The following is a 17,636-nucleotide window of genomic DNA, read 5'->3' on the forward strand; positions in this document are numbered from 1 at the left end:
TAATATACTCATATTAATATACAAATATACAGTATGAGTACTGTTTTGATACTGACATTTAATCTTTGCACAAAGGTGTGTCTGCACTATTGTAATTGTGTCTGTTGACTGGTAAATAAAAGAGAGAACCAAATGCACAGTACAAAAGATCAGCTTTATTGTCAATTTACAATTTCCATGCTGTTCAGATGCCTCAAGGGCTGTGCGCGTGTCTTGCCCCGCGGCGATTTGTTTAGGTTGCGTCTCCCCAATGGTTGCTTCCAGGCGAATACAGAGGAGTTGAAAAGATCCACTTTGATCCACTGCACATTGGTGTGCACCAGGCCGAGGTTCTATTGTTCACCCAGAGAGAGCGCGGGACACGACGCATTCCGTAGTATTCGCATATCTGGAATACATACAAAGACACAAATTAGCCCTACATAACTCCATAAATCCTACATTAGATAGTATTAATGTGATTTAATGAACGTACCATTGCTGTTCTTTGGGCGTGATAACGGTCATCATCCTCAGCTATCGAAACATGTCCATAGCGTGTGCTTTTCGTGGTCCAATCCTTTTGTTAAGGCTTCTTAACCGCCTTCGCCTCCGACTCAGCATTTCTATTGCATTTGAATGGTCGATCTGTCTTTGTATTTGTGGCTGAGTTATTGGCTTAAATAACTCCGTTACGAAGCTGTATAACACGAGCACCAAAACATCAACTCCATACCGTGTCTGAGGTCGGAAGGTAAACAGAAGCATACAGCGGAAGCGGAAGCTTTTCTTCTTCTTCTCTCGGTTTTTTGGCGGATTGCAACTTTAAGGTGCATACCGCCACCTACTGTACTCGCCGTGAAGTTGTTTGCAGCCTGCCAGGAAAATCTAAGCAGAAGAAGAAGAAGTGACGTCAGCGGCTCATTTGCCTAATCCACCCCCAGGAACTCATTTTGGTGTGAACGCGATCTGCTTTAGTTCGTCAGAACTAAAAGAACTCTCATGAACTAAAGTTCTCAGGAACTACTGTGGGAAAAATACTTGGTGTGAACGCGGCTATTGCTGCAGTTTAAAAAGTCCCTCTGTGTCTCCTCCACAGGAACATAGCTGCAGTTTAAAGAGTCCCTCTGTGTCTCCTCCACAGGAACATAGCTGCAGTTTAAAGAGTCCCTCTGTGTCTCCTCCACAGGAACATAGCTGCAGTTTAAAGAGTCCCTCTGTGTCTCATCCACAGGAACATAGCTGCAGTTTAAAGAGTCCCTCTGTGTCTCCTCCCAACACAGTCTCACGGCATTTCGTGTTATAGTCACGAAATTAATCTATTGATTCGGGTTCACCAACACGATTTCGCCATTTTTTTCGTGTCACACAGAACGATTTTAAAAGCAATGTAAATAATAACAAATTAGAAGGAAAAAGACATTTAAAAAAATACAGATTTAAGTATTCTGACACAGAACGATTTTAGAAGCAATGTATTTCTATTGGTAGTATGTTTCGTGCCTGCACCAATTAATAACAAATTAGAAGGAAAAAAAGATGACATAAAATACAGATGTCAGTATTCTGAGGCTCTGAGACATTTCTTTTCCTCACTGACGGCAAAAAAACTCAGACATTATACAATTTAAAATAAAAGGGATAGGGTTAGGCTTAGGGTAAGATATTGAGTAAGAACATGTTTTTATGAACCACACAGCTTCTGGTCTTCCAAGACCCGACCGGACAAAAAGACGTGGTGCAGGCACGAAACATACTACCAATAGAAATACATTGCATTTAAAATCGTTCTGTGTGACACGAAAAAAAGGTGAAAATCGTGTTGGTGAACACGAATCAATAGATTAAATTAATTTCGTGACTAATAACACGAAATGCCGTGAGACTGGGTTGCTCCTCCACAAGAACATAGCTGCAGTTTAAAGAGTCCCTCTGTGTCTCCTCCACAGAAACATAAGGCCCTTTCACACCGGAGTACTTTTCCCCTTTAGTTCCGATAGTTCCTGGGATTTTTCGTTCACACCAAAAAGAGAACTTAGTTCATGCAAACGTTCCCCCCCTTTTTAGTCCCTGCTAGAGAGCAGGTACTTTCCTGGGGAGAAAAAAGTTCCAATTTCTGATTGGCTGGGCGAATTGCAAACCTCGCCCCGTACAACTCTGAAAAGTTTTGTGAAGCCGCCATTTTATTTGCTCGCATTAGCATTATTATCATTAGCATTAGCCCAGCGCACCAACGGAGAGAGAATAACTTATGGCAACACAAAATAAAACATGGGAGCGGTGGAGATGAGGAGGTGTCGGCGTTCTGGCGATTTACTCGGAAGGCTTCAGTAGAAGCTGCTGGGAGTCCCAGCAGCTTCTACTGAAGCCTTCCCCAACTCCGGGGACTTCCGGCCGGGGACTTCGGGTGGCAGTATACGCCGTGAAGTGGTTTGCGGCCTGCCAGTAAACCCAAAGCAGAAGAAGAAGAAGTGACGTCAGCGGCTTCATTTGCATAATCTTCCCCCAGGGACTTATTCTGGTGTGAACGCGATCTGCTCTTTGGTTCCATGGGGGAACTAAGTGCTGGCCTTAAGTGCTGGGAACTAAGTACGGCAAAGTACTTTGTGTGAAAGTGGCTATTGCTACAGTTTAAAGAGTCCCCCTGTGTCTCCTCCACAGGAACATAGCTACAGTTTAAAGAGTCCCTCTGTGTCTCCTCCACAAGAACATAGCTGCAGTTTAAAGAGTCCCTCTGTGTCTCCTCCACAAGAACATAGCTGCAGTTTAAAGAGTCCCTCTGTGTCTCCTCCACAGGAACATTTGTAGTGAATGTGACTCAGACTTCCTATCAGGCAGAGGAGAACCAGAACATCACCCTGGAGTGGACCTTCAGCACCAGAAGAGAAACTTCACTCAGATCCATATCTACTCTCTGTCAGCTGTTAACTGAGACCAGACCCTACTTCCTGTTTAATCTAAATAAAGGTGTTGAATCCCCAGAGTCTCAGGATCCAGAGTTTTCAGGACGAGTCCAGTGGGACAAAGACGTCCTCACAGAAGGACGCCTCACACTTCATGTCTCCAGACTCAGGACCAGAGATGGGGTCGTTACTAAAAAAAAGTAATATATTACATATTACATATTACTTTAAAAAAAAGTAATATATTACACTACTTCGTTACTCTCTACATAAAGTAACTTGTTACTTTACTCGTTACTTTACTCGCAGGGCCGGCCCGCCCCTCCCTACAGGCAGATCACGCAGACTGCTAAAGTTTCAAATGTTCTCTTTAGTTCAGTTTCCATTGTCGCATAAGACTGATCCAGATAGCTCTGACTATGGCTGTCCTCTGTCTCCTGCTATCTGTATTTTGCGCAGTATATCTCTGAACGATGCGATGGTGATTCCACTGTGCAAATGGGCAACATTACCTCTACTATGAAGGATGCTACAAGCCTGTCCATCTCTGCTTTGGTTACCGGTAATTTTTGCTGCTTCGGAGTCGGCGGCGGCGCACTCACAACATCCTCACTCTGGGTTCGGGGGTCCTTAGCTATTAGCTTCACCTTAGCATGTGTTCTTTGCAGGTGTTTGTTGAGGTTTGACGTGGTGTTTACAGCAGTGGATAACAGCTTCTGGCCTGGACACAGTTTGCACCTCACCGTCACATTCCTGTCTATTCTTCGGACGAACTCAAAATAATGGGCATACCTCCACCCCTCGAAAGTTATCGCTGACTCTGCCATGTTTATGCAGCAATGCACGTGAAGATGTGGACGCGCAAGTCGCGCAGATTACGTACATATAAACCTGCGGCGGAAACCCCTCTTCTCTGTCAGTGTGATTATGACTGATTTTATAAAAGTAACGAAGTAACGCGTGTCGGGGCAATGTTAGTAACTGTAGTGTGATTACTGAATTATAAAAGTAACGCGTTACACTACTCCGTTACCGACAAAAGTAATATTATTACTTTGTAACGCGTTACACCCAACTCTGCTCAGGACCAATGACTCTGGGTTTTATGTGTGTGACATACTCGTCAGACCTGATGGGACTAACTCTAGGAGATGCTGGCTCAGCGTCACTGGTGAGTAACCTCAGTAGAAGTCACAAAGTAAAACAACTTTAGGCTCCATAGAGCCAAATAATTGGACAGTTAACAACTGAGAGTTAACCTCATTGAGGCGCTAGAGGAAATAACAGAAACTCAACAAAGCCATCAGGGAAGCATCCTCTGAGGACCATGAATGTCATCCTCCACAGCCAAAAGAGTTTTGCTTCTCAAATCTTAAAAACGTCCTTTTTTTGTCTAACCGACGGGTTAAAGCAAGCATTAATTACATCTTAAATGAATGAATGAGAGAAAAGCATAACATCTGCATATCATACACCGAGGCGATTCTTGAGCTGGTTGGGAGCCGGTGCCTAAATCTGTAAATCATGAACTCTAAAATGGTTAAATGTTTCCACTTCAGAGAATCATCCTAAGGTTGATTTTGGTCCTTTTCCGCAGCTGCTGAGTTTAAACCAGAGGGAACAACAGAGAGTCAACAACCAAAGAGTGGGAGAAACTACTGGATCTCCTTTGCAGTCGCAGCAGTAGCAGCAGCAGCTGTGATGGGTATTAACACCACTCTACTTATCTTTGCCCCTTTAGGCTTAGTTTTGAAATGTTGTTTTTCTAAATATAAAGACAGAAAAAAGGACATCAATGAAGTCAAACAGCCGTTGGATTCCTCAGAGAAACAACCTGTCACTTCTAACGTGATTACAGTTACAGTGATGACACACTCCGAAACATAGATTCAATCAGAAAAGGGCTTGTGATGTAAAATGTATAACTACATTTAAAAATATGACGTGTTTGAGTACTAACTGTAGAAATGTCAGTGCAAATAATGCTTGCAGGGGTCAAACAGCTCAATTGTGAGGGTTTTGTGAGGACAGTTAACATAGAAATAGAGCTACAAAAAACATCTGATAATGTTACTGAGTTTTATCATTCACCTGTCGGTCATTAATCGCTCTGTTTTCTGCTAACTGATGGATAATGTTACCATGCTGTATTTAATGTGCATTTATCAATGTTACATATTATAAATAAATCACTTTTTATGTTTGTATTTACTGTTTCACTGCACAATCTGCATGTATTACAGGAGGAAATATTTGGAAATGTTAAATTGGATCGAATTAAAAGTGTAAAATGCTTTATTACTTTGTATTATAATAAAAGTTGTGTGTGTGTGTGTGTGTGTGTGTGTGTGTGTGTGTGTGTGTGTGTGTGTGTGTGTGTGTGTGTGTGTGTGTGTGTGTGTGTGTGTGTGTGTGTGTGTGTGGCCTAGCATTACTATACTTGTGGGGACCTACATCTGATATTGAGTCATGATTGCATCTAAAGTCTTAACTGACAACTGAGAGCAGTGGACTTGAGCCAAAGAACAACGGCATGCGGACTCTCCCCTGTGTGAAATGCAAATACAGAAGTGTGTGTGTGTGTGTGTGTGTGTGTGTGTGTGTGTGTGTGTGTGTGTGTGTGTGTGTGTGTGTGTGTGTGTGTGTGTGTGTGTGTGGCATGGCGACATGTCCCAGTAGAGACACTATACCAGGCATGGGCAAACTAAGGCCTGCGGGCCATATACGGCCCGTTGGGTTTTTTAATCCGGCCCGCCGAATATTGGTACAAAATTGTACTTAGATGGCGCACTCTAGACACAATTGACCTTTGCTGGAGTCTGGCATTTCACACAGGGGAGAGTCCGCATGCCGTTGTTCTTTGGCTCAAGTCCACTGCTCTCAGTTGTCAGTTAAGACTTTAGATGCAATCATGACTCAATATCAGATGTAGGTCCCCACAAGTATAGTAATGCTAGGCCACACACACACACACACACACACACACACACACACACACACACACACACACACACACACACACACACACACACACACACACACACACACATGCACACACACACACACACACACACACACACACACACACACACACACACACACACACACACACACACACACTTCTGTATTTGCATTTCACACAGGGGAGAGTCCGCATGCCGTTGTTCTTTGTCTCAAGTCCACTGCTCTCAGTTGTTAGAGAAGATAAATACAGTCTTTCAAGGGAGAAAGAAGCTGAGTGTTTAGGCTGACCTGACCTTCATCAATAAGCAGAACTAAACACTGAGCATGTGCTGATCAGCTGTGTGGTTATATTTACTGTGGTTTCACATGTTGTATAGCTGCAGAGGTTAAAGAAGTGTTCAGATGCTTCACTTGAGAAAAAGTACCAAAACATTACTGTCAAAATACTTCATCACAAGTTATAAATATGTACCTAAAGTATTAAAAGTAATCATTGTGCAGAAAAATGGCCTTTATGTGTGTGTATAATTATATTTATATATGTGACATGTATAGATAATATTGCTGCATGAAGTAGCATGGAGACAAACTTTTTGTAAAATATTTAAATGATTGGACTCTTTTGTGACTCAAAGAGTTAGTCATCTGTTTTTAGAGATGCATTTTGTTCCAAGAAGCTGAAGCTGTTGAATAAATGCAGTACCTCACATTTGTGCAGGTACTTTCCACCTCTGTGTGATCAGTCACAGCAGGAGAGTAAACAGTCTGCACTGATCTATGACTGAATGTGGGTCATTCTTATAGTTTTTAGTTTAAGAGCTGCTTTATAGAGCTCCCTCCCCACGATGTCCCTCATCAGGAGAAGCAGAAACACTGAACAGGAAACAGAGCTATCAGGTTATTCACATACAACTATATTAATTGTCAATTTTAGTTTACAGTTTGAAGAATAATATGTGCATTTAACATGTTCATACACATGTAAGTACATTTTTTGTTTGTTTACTTGGGATCAACTTTACCAGTGTCTAGTCTGTGAAAACAGTGACATTTTTTATCGTAGGAACCATCTGCTCTTGATATAAAAGTACTGCAGGAACCCATGTTTGCTTTGCAGGAAGGGTAAGCAAACATTGGTTCCTGTCTTTATATCATGAGCACCAATGGCATTTTTAATAGATGCTGAAATGAAACCCTGGTGGACAGATTGGAGTTGCTTTCCACTTCACATGAACAGAGATGACCATGTTGACCGTGCCACAGAGAAAATGTGAGTATTTTATCTTCAGAAAACACGTTGTATGAGTCATCTTACTGCAGTAAGTGGAGACACGTCACAGAGCAATAATACAAACTAAATGAGACTGTGCATTATGCAGCACTATAGTGCAATGCAACAGGCTAAAAACTGTTGGGGAAGATTTTTTTTTAAATCAAAAAGTCCAAAATTCTCTAACACAAGTTATTTTAAAGTTAAACTTTAAAAGCGCCAAAATGTTCTAATACTCGTCTCTGCGCTTGTCTCCCAGCCTTGCAGCTTTGTTATAAATGAGAGCACTGTCCCTGGTTATGGAAACATGGATCACTGTAAGAGTTTTGTCGTGCTATAAAGTCATTCATCCTCTGTTCTCTGTTTCTCTGGATCGACTTCACATTGTAAATAAAACAATGCTTCAATGTTATGTATGATAATACTAAAAGTGTTTATTTATTGAGCCACATAAATATATATATATATATATATATATATATATATATATATATATATATTAAAACAATATCTTTACTTACACCAACAGTGAAATCCACAAATACAGACATTGACAATAAGTGAATGAGACAGGAACAAAAACCATCAGGTGACACGACCAGATTACAAATCTAAATAACTGACAAAAATAATAAATAATGAATGAATACAATAAAAATATGAATCAATTGAAATGAATGAATGCACAAAAGGACAAACATAAAGGCACTCGGCAATACAACCATTCCCAAGCAGCTATTCACTTTGGCTTTCAAGAACATTCAGCCACATATTAACCAAACGTCTTTCTCCTTTCTACTGCAGCTGACACACATGTTACTTATAGATAAGTAGATTTGCTTATAGTTAATCAGAAAGATCATTTAACTCCTGTACGCCAACTATTATGTTTACCTTTGGAAACCAGAAACCGAGCTGCAACGGCCTAATGCATGATGGGAAAAAGTAAGAAACAGAATGGCACGTCTTAAAAAGATGAAGTGCTGCCAAAAGGACTTCACACATCAAGGGTGTCCTACTGGTTACAACACAACACTTGGGAAACATTAAACATGTTTTGGAAAAACCTTGTAAGTGTTCCTCGTGAAATGAAAGAGATTTCAGTCATGCAAGCGTAAAGAATGTTAAACTTCTGACCAAATATCCAATTCCTCCCCGACAGCCTCAGTCACACAGCTTCTAATGTGGAGAGTGTGAACACAGCAGGAAGGATACACTCTGTCTATCTTCCAGAAACATGAACTGTCCTAACTGTGTGACCATAAGTATAATACCAGCTTCCTCTATTTGGTTAACCTCTTTTCAAATCCCCCATGACCCTCTTGCTTCTGCTGTATATCCTGCAAACATATTAAGTGCTATTTTTGTGGATAATAAATGATGGTCAAACGGTTTGAGTTGCTTGCCGCTTCAGTTACACCGAAGAAAGATAAGGGAGGATGAGCAAGTGACTGCAGGCTTTAAACATATGGTACAGTCAGTGTGTATATTGGAGTAGGGCCAGAGTTTTTAAAACTCAAGATGCTTGATGGATTGGAATTATAATAAATTGTCCCTCGGTAAAGTCATGTCACTGACAAATAAAACAGTTCAAACACATACATATATTTGTTAATGTGCCTCACCTGAAGTCTTTCAACAGGTGTGTAGAGAGGCAGAAGCAAGAGAGGACATTCAGGCAGATTAAATCATTTCAATGATTTATTTATAAAAACAAAGACATGAAGCTACATTGCTGTAGCAAATGCTGTGTGTATAAATATTTCACACAAGGAAACATATCACTTTGTATGACTCCGAATCCCCCTAATCCTTGTCTCATCTCTTAAGACTTGTTTTTTTAACTCAGTTCCTTGTATGTCACTCAGGTTGATGTCTTGGCACTTCCTTGACTGTGAAACATTTGATTTATTTGGACCGGTTAGTGTCACTTGAAGTAATTAAATCTCTATTTCCTTGTATGTTGAAGTGGCTGAAACCAGAACCCTCCCAGACACTGACAGATACTCTTCACCCTTTTGCATTTCTTTACAGAAGGAAAAGCAGTAATATCAGCGGTTTCAACAGTGAAACGTGTCCTGATGATCAATCGGTAGGTTTCACTCTGACCTCTGCGTTGACTGTTAAAAGAATGGTTCGCTGTTTATAAGGTAAAACAGTCATATGCTACAGTCATAATAAATCAGATCAGACAGATGTTTAATAAAAAGCTTGTAAATCACTTTTAAAAGCGTTTATTTTCAAACTTCTGATGAGATAACAATGTTTGCAGGTTGCTCAAACATACCTAAATGGTATAGATAGATGGCTACACACACACACACGCACACACACACACACACACACGCGCATACACACACACACACACACGCGCGTGTGCGCACACACACACACACATACACACACACACACACACACACACACACACACACATTATGTCTTACCAAGTCTTTAATTTATGTCTGAGAAAAGCTTTTATGTTTAAATATGTGTATCGGTCATAAACAGTCATTACTTTGAGTCCTAATTTTCTTCATGTGGGAATAAAAAATGTTGCTTGGCTCTTTTGCATCTTTCTTTGCATTTCATGTGAAAAATGTGTATTAGGTCAGCGTGAATGTTATAACTCATTCATAAATGGACAACGCACACCCTTTCAGTAGTTATCAATGTTAGTAACTCATCAATAAATGGTGATGTGTTTCACACTTTACAATAAGGCTCCCTTTTGATAGTTATAAATGTTATTAACTCATTCATAAATGGTCATAAGGGATGCCAAGAAACATCAAGATGGAAGGGGGAGAATCAACTCAGTGAGCAACAGATACCAAGGATGCTGGCTGATGAAGAAGACGAGGTAAGCTAAGTAGCCAATATAAGACTTAGCAGTACAGATAAATGTGGGCTCACTATTTGGCAAGCAACCGGTCACAGGTGCCCTGTTTATCTCATGTCATATAAAAGCTTATTAATTATTTATAAAGTGTTCACAACCTAATTAATAAATGAATTACAAACTATTCATAAACCCTTTATAAGGGTAGTCTTATTGTAAAGTGGTACCAAATATTCTGTAAAGGAAGTAAAGGACAACAAAAACACTTCCATGGAAAACCCCAGATGACACAGATATTTCTGTAGCCACACCTCCAGAGATATGTTATATATATATATAATGTACCTTCCTTCACACTATCGGAGTCATCTCAGTGTTGGCAGATTTCATGAAGCTCTGATGCAAGATGGTAAGTTTTTTTTTTTTTAAACTTTATAAGGATTATTTCTGAATTTGTTCATCTCTGGAATATTTTCTCATTTAATGGATTACTTTTAAAATGTTGAAAATTGGAGATGAGAAATTGGAATCACAGTTTTCCCAAAGTCTTAAATGTCTTTTTTTTAATATAATTTTCAGTTTGTACTCACATAAAATGTATACAGTAGTTCAGCAAAATCTAAACGTTGTAATGTAGGTAAAATAAAGTGAAATTTAATTAATTTTATTAAATGTTTTTTTTCAAAAGGTTTTATTCAAATAAACGTAATATCTCAAATAAAGTAAAATTATCAAAGAAAAACAAAAATCCAGACAAAATCCAACGTTTTCCATGTTTTATGCGATTTTACAAAAGTACAAATAAATACATGAAACAATTATAGTTCTGCAAAATATAAACGCTATATATATAATATAAATTATATGAAATCTACGGCAAGTTCAAGAGAATTTTGTTAAATTTCTTGTAAATCTGAATACGCAAAATAACTGGAATTATCAAGACGATGCTGCTCCCATGTTGATGCAAAACGGGTGATTCTGCAAACTTTTACTTTTATTGTAACTTTTGCTGACAATGCTTCGGTACTTTTTGTTAAGTAAAGTTCCTAAAACAGGACATTTAGGGAATATTTTATTTTATTACTGCTTCATGACGATGTGAAATGTTAAAATCCAATCTTTTTTTTAGTTAATTTTTTTAATAACCAGCAAATCTACAAGCAGTTTTTCTAAAGGAAGTTTATCCCAGATGTATTCCAGGAAATAAAGCCTGATTATCTTTGTGTCTACACAATGCCGATCAATACAAGTTTAACTTGGGAATGATTCACCAGTGTGTAGAGCAGGGGTCTCCAACCTTTTTTAGGATGAGAGCTACTTTCAAAAATTAAACAAGTCGTGAGATACTTTTACTCCTTGTTTTTTGCAGTGTATATATTTAGCACATTTTAACATTATTATATGCTTACTTTTAACTTGTGTGTGCTGTTTGGGTCTGTGGGACCCGTTTTCAGTGTTTACTAAAAGAAAATTCATTCAAACATTCTTTCTTTTTATTTATGCATATTTTATAATAATAATATAAATAATAAACATATTTGTAAAGTGGGGGGACACAAACGGGATTTCGAAAAGTGGGGGGGACATGTCTCCCCTGTCCCCAGTGGAAATTACGCCATGCGTGTGTGTGCGTCAAGTGCAATAAATATGCAAGTTGCGACACACACACAAAAAACCCTCATGTGTTGTATAGGCTGGCAGGACTAGGCTGTGTTCAATGGGGCTGATGTGTAGATTCTGCCAGAAGGACAATCACGGTCAAACTCCTTATGAAGTGGTGAGGTGCCGCTCCACATTGCTTTTCTTCCTGTCTGCAACGCTGGTCGCGGAAATCAAGCAAGAACGTGATTGGTCGTTATTCATTGTGGGGGGTGGGGGGGGGGAGGAGGGGTGTTAGATAGATATAGAGTTGTTGTAAATAGATAGAGTTCGCTATGATTGAGGTTTCGTTTATGCATAGGGTATATTATTTTAATTACATTTCCTTTTTTTGTGTGTGTATTTTTTACATTTTACATTTTCTTGGCGAGCTACTTATTGAGGGCTTGCGAGCTACCGGTAGCTCGCGATCGACGTGTTGGAGACCCCTGGTGTAAAGGAATGAGTTGTTACCCAGCAAATGACTCCTAAAATAAGCTCAAGAGGTTGTTATCAGTACAATTAGTAAATACTCCACAGGTGATCCCTTCACCACTCTATGAGATAACATTATGATTCCTCTACAAAAAGGTCTGGTTTGAACTGGTATCTCAAACTCTAATGTTTGATAATGCATTGTTCTTTCCCCTCCCAAAAAATACACAGTATGTGACCCTAAAAAGATGGAGTCTCCTGCCCTTTGCCACCATCCTCCTGTCCATCCATCCCACACAAACTGCAGTGGTGAATTCAATGGCTGAATGTCCTGGGTTTGTTCTTGATGAAAAAACACCAAATGTCCCCGACGTCTTGCAGAACGGGACGATCCTGGACCAGAACCGATATAAAGTCATTTGCCAGACCTTCAATAACAAGCCTCAGTTTGTGACTCTCTACGACACCAGCAACAGGATACCAGTGTTTTCTGCTTTCAAGTACAGAGGGACAGATGGAAAAAAGAGTAATAGACCACGTCGTTGGATGATGGAGCCAGAGGTTTGTTTTTCTTTCTCTGACTTCAACTTTCGACTATTGAATGGCGTTAAACTCCGTCCACCAGTTTTTACACATTAAGAGAGAGAGACAGCAACCTCATCAGCAACTGACAGGTTGATTAAGAAAAGTGTTTATTGCATGACAGCAATAGATAATGGGAATATGACGTCATCAACACAAGCGACCGCAACCCATTGACTCTCCATTATGGGGAGCAAAGTAGCGTCACTTTTTAAATGTAACTTTTTGATGGCTGTGATGCCCCAGAATGCACAGCGGCTACCATTCCCTATGACTGGAATTCACATGATAAAATGTCTGATGTAATTACTTCAGTTTGAGTTATCAAATAACTTCCTGGAAGTTTATTTTAACAGCACAAAATAAATACCACTGACTGAGCCTTCTAACTTTTGCAGCTCGAGCCGACGGCAAACCCCATCAACATGAGGAACGATGAAAACCAAAACCAAAAACAGGCCAGTAACTCTGACTATATCTCCAGTGAAAAGAAGTACAATAGGGGCCATTTATTTCCAATGAGTTATGGATATGATGCAAATGACCAAGACTCCACATTCACCTTGACAAACATTGTTCCACAAGTGAAGACTTTCAATGGTGGCAGCTGGGAAAAAATGGAAGAATGTGTCAAATGCATCCTGAACGAACACTGCATCAACAATAATAATCTCCCCGAAGGCTTTGTAGTGACCGGGGCAAAGCCCGGCAACACCCAACTCAAAGAAAGGGTGAATATACCATCCCTTCTCTGGTCAGCATTCTGCTGTTACAATCACAGAATTGAGAAGTATGTGGCGGCTGCATACTGGGGTGACAATGTTCATGAAGAACTTAATTCAATAACACTTGAGCAAAAGACTTTGGCCGAACTTCATAAACATCTGGGATTTGAGGTGTTTCCTGGAACACAGTGTCCTCTTTATGAAACTGGCCTACAAGAGGAACAAAGTAGAAGAAGTACAATAGGTATTTCTGCTTCTTCTTCTCTTTGCCAATGTCTTCCCCAAACTTCAACCACATCTGCCCCTCCCACTACCAAAACTAGCTTTCCCTCTTCCACCGTCTCTACACCCTTGAGCACCACTTTATCTACAACTACAGACAAAACAATAACAGTCCCTACAACCACAACAACAACCACCACAACAACATCGACAAAGACAACAACTACAAAGAAAAAGAAAGATAATCCTGATGATAACAAGGGTGGTGAAGGAGGAGATGGTGGAGGAGGAGGAGGAGGTGCTTTAGGAGGTGCTATAGGTGCTTTAGGATGTGCTTTAGTAGGTGCTATAGGTGCTTTAGGAGGTGCTTTAGGAGGTGCTATAGGTGCTTTAGTAGGTGCTTTAGTAGGTGCTATAGGTGCTTTAGTAGGTGCTATAGGTGCTTTAGTAGGTGCTTTAGTAGGTGTTGTAGGTGCTTTAGGAGGTGCTTTAGTAGGTGCTTTAGGTGCTTTAGAAGGTGCTTTACGTGCTTTAGTAGGTGCTTTAGTAGGTGCTATAGGTGCTTTAGTAGGTGCTTTAGTAGGTGCTGTAGGTGCTTTAGTAGGTGCTTTAGTAGGTGCTTTAGGTGCTTTAGGAGGTGCTTTAGGAGGTGCTTTAGGTGCTTTAGTAGGTGCTATAGGTGCTTTAGGAGGTGCTTTAGGGGGTGCTTTAGGTGCTTTAGTAGGTGCTTTAGGAGGTGCTTTAGGTGCTTTAGTAGGTGCTTTAGGAGGTGTTTTAGGAGGTGCTTTAGGTGCTTTAGGAAGTGCTTTCGGTGCTTTAGGAAGTGCTTTAGGTGCTTTAGGTTCTTTAGGTGCTGTAGGTGCTTTAGGTGCTTTAGGAAGTGCTTTAGGTGCTTTAGGTGCTTTAGGAAGTGCTTTAGGTGCTTTAGGAAGTGCATTAGGTGCTTTAGGAAGTGCTTTAGGAAGTGCTTTAGGTGCTTTAAGAGGTGCTTTAGGTGCTTTAGGAAGTGCTTTAGGAAGTGCTTTAGGAAGTGCTTTAGGTGCTTTAGGAGGTGCTTTAGGTGCTTTAGTAAGTGCTTTAGGTGCTTTAGGAAGTGCTTTAGGAAGTGCTTTAGGTGCTTTAGGAAGTGCTTTAGGAAGTGCTTTACGTGCTTTACGAAGTGCTTTAGGAAGTGCTTTACGTGCTTTAGGAGGGGCTTTAGGAAGTGCTTTACGTGCTTTACGTGCTTTACGTGCTTTAGGAAGTCATTTACGTGCTTTACGTGCTTTAGGAAGTGCTTTACATGCTTTAAGAGGTGCTTTAGGAAGTGATTTAAGTGCTTTAGGTGATGTAGGTGCTTTAGGTGCTTTAGGTGCTTTAGGTGCTTTAATTGCTTTAGGTGCTTTAGGTGCTTTAGTAGGTACTTTAGGAAGTGCTTTAGAAGCTTTAGTAGGTGCTTTAGGAAGTGCTTTTGGTGCTTTAGGAGGTGCTTTAGGAGGTGCTTTAGGAGGTGCTTTAGTTGCTTTAGGTGGTTTTGGTGAATTCTGTGCTTTAAAATGTGCTTTAGGAGGTGCTTTAGGAGGTGCTTTAGTAGGTGCTTTAGGAGGTGCTTTAGGAGGTGCTTTTGGAGGTGCTTTAGGAGGCGCTTTAGGAGGTGCTTTAGGAGGTGCTTTAGGAGGTGCTTTAGGAGGTGCATTTGGAGCTTTAGGTGCTTTAGGTGCTTTAGGATGTGATGTAGTGGGTGCTTTAGTTGCTTTAGGTGCTTTAGGTGCTTTAGGAGGTGCTTTAGGTGCTTTAGTAGGTGCTTTAGGTGCATTAGGAGGTGCTTTAGGTGCTTTAGGAGGTGCTTTAGGTGCTCTAGGAGCTTATTTAGCAGCTTTCGGTTCATTAGTTGCCTTAGCTGCTTTACCAGATGCTTTAGGAATTAATTTACGTGCTTTACGTGCTTTAGGAAGTGCTTTACATGCTTTCAGAGGTGCTTTAGGAAGTGCTTTAAGTGCTTTAGGTGATGTATGTGCTTTAGGTGCTTTAGGTGCTTTAGGAAGTAATTTACGTGCTTTAGGAAGTGCTTTACATGCTTTAAGAGGTGCTTTAGGAAGTGCTTTAGGTGATGTAGGTGCTTTAGGTGCTTTAGGTGCTTTAGGTGCTTTAATTGCTTTAGGTGCTTTAGGTGCTTTAGTAGGTACTTTAGGAAGTGCTTTAGAAGCTTTAGTAGGTGCTTTAGGAAGTGCTTTTGGTGCTTTAGGAGGTGCTTTAGGAGGTGCTTTAGGATGTGCTTTAGTTGCTTTTGGTGGTTTTGGTGAATTCTGTACTTTAAAAGGTGCTTTAGGAGGTGCTTTAGGATGTGCTTTAGTAGGTGCTTTAGGAGGTGCTTTTGGAGGTGCTTTTGGAGGTGCTTTTGGAGGTGCTTTAGGAGGCGCTTTAGGAGGTGCTTTAGGAGGTGCATTTGGAGCTTTAGGTGCTTTAGGTGCTTTAGGATGTAATGTAGTGGGTGCTTTAGTTGCTTTAGGTGCTTTAGGTGCTTTAGGAGGTGCTTTAGGTGCTTTAGTAGGTGCTTTAGGTGCTCTAGGAGGTGCTTTAGGTGCTTTAGGAGGTGCTTTAGGTGCTCTAGGAGCTTATTTAGCAGCTTTCGGTTCATTAGGTGCCTTAGCTGCTTTACCAGATGCTTTAGGAGGTTCTTTATGGTGCTTTAGTAGGAGGAGGTGTGTGTTTGTGTTTGTGTGTGTGTGTGTTTGTGTGTGTGTGCAGCTGCAGCTGCAGCAGTATCTGATGTAAAGTTTTGTTTGTGCACGTGCAGCCGTGCATAAACAGCTAAGCTAATGTGGAAGTTGAGGCGAGACGTCAAGACATCTCACACACACACACACACACACACACACACACACACACACACACACACACACACACACACACACACACACACACACACACACACACACACACACACACACACACACACACACACACACAACACACACACTCACTCACTCACTCACTCACTCACTCACTCACTCACTCACTCACTCACTCACTCACTCACTCACTCACTCTCACACATACAGAAACCTCCCCGTGGTGCAGCCTGGGATACGCTGGTTGAATGAGACATACATCCAAGAGGATATAATCTGATACTGCCAGTAGGCCAATCTCTGTATACTTACCTACGCAATCAAATGATGAAGATGCCTGCCGGATCTCTACAGCGTCACATATACCCGCCCCTCTCTGGAACCGCACTGTCAATCGTCTCAATCAACATCGAAGGTTTCTCCGGGTGCAAGGCAGAGATACTGGCAACGATGGCCAATCGTTTTGACATTTCCCTCCTCTGCATCACTTACAAGCTCTACGAGAGGCTGCTACTCCAACGCCAAGCTGACTAAACACCAAGCTGGTTTCCGTCCTGGCCGCTCCTGTGCTGGACAGCTACTCAACCTCACCCAACACATTGAGGATGGGTTTGAAGGAAAACAAATAACTGGAGCAGCATTCATAGATCTTTCTGCTGCCTATGACACTGTCCAACACCGTACAATGGTCAGGAAACTACTGTACATGACTGGGGACCTGAATCTGTGTCAAGTCATCAAAAGCCTCCTCAACAACAGGCGCTTCTACGTCCAGTTAAATGACCAGAGGAGCAAGTGGAAAGCCCAAAAGAACGGCCTCCCACAAGGTAGCGTACTGGCCCCCCTCCTGTTCAACATATACACAAACGACCAGCCATTACCCCCAGAATGCCAGCGTTTCATCTACGCAGATGACCTCTGCATCACCACCCAACAAGTAGACCTCCAGAAGATTGAGCCTGTCCTTGAAAGTGCCCTCCAAGAAATGTCAAGCTACTACAATAACAACCACCTGAAACCCAACCCATCAAAAACCCAACTATGCAGCTTCCACCTGAGGAACCGAGACTCTAAAAATGAACTGAGCGTCACCTGGGATGGCCACAAACTGTCCAACCATACGCATCCCATGTATCTTGGTGTTACACTGGATAGGACACTCTCCTTCAAGAAACACCTGGAGAACACCAAAGCCAAGGTCAACACCCACAACAACATCCTGCGCAAACTAGTGAACTCCAAGTG

At 41.1% G+C, this 17,636-nt stretch overlaps 1 protein-coding gene across 4 annotated transcripts; it reads left to right on the forward strand.

The window, feature by feature from the left end:
- Window positions 1–10,289: 10,289 nt before the first annotated feature.
- On the forward strand, window positions 10,290–16,453 carry LOC117469812 (spidroin-1-like). 4 transcript variants are annotated; one of them, XM_034114254.1, is made up of 5 exons: window positions 10,290–10,364; window positions 12,263–12,592; window positions 13,012–14,392; window positions 14,600–15,097; window positions 16,058–16,453. In XM_034114254.1, exons 1-5 carry the CDS (start codon window positions 10,362–10,364, stop codon window positions 16,312–16,314), a joined length of 2,469 nt encoding a protein of 822 aa, XP_033970145.1. In that variant the 5' UTR covers window positions 10,290–10,361; the 3' UTR covers window positions 16,315–16,453. The 4 variants fall into 4 exon arrangements, with proteins under 4 accessions (XP_033970145.1, XP_033970143.1, XP_033970144.1 ...); XM_034114252.1 differs by having other exon boundaries at window positions 14,600–15,085; window positions 15,134–16,453; XM_034114253.1 differs by having other exon boundaries at window positions 13,012–13,891; window positions 13,958–14,392; window positions 14,600–16,453.
- The last annotated feature ends 1,183 nt before the right edge of the window (window positions 16,454–17,636 follow it).

Source organism: Trematomus bernacchii, unplaced genomic scaffold, assembly GCF_902827165.1.
Source record: "Trematomus bernacchii unplaced genomic scaffold, fTreBer1.1, whole genome shotgun sequence".
In the NCBI taxonomy this organism is placed as follows: Eukaryota; Metazoa; Chordata; class Actinopteri; order Perciformes; family Nototheniidae; genus Trematomus; species Trematomus bernacchii.

Bases quoted from the DNA above. Each gene is read 5' to 3' on its own strand.
- LOC117469812 (XM_034114251.1), top strand. The intron at 12,593-13,011 runs GTTTGTTTTTCT...TAACTTTTGCAG, and splicing joins GTTGGATGATGGAGCCAGAG to CTCGAGCCGACGGCAAACCC. The intron at 14,393-14,599 runs GTGCTTTAGGTT...GAAGTGCTTTAG, and splicing joins TGCTTTAGGAAGTGCTTTAG to GTGCTTTAGGAGGTGCTTTA.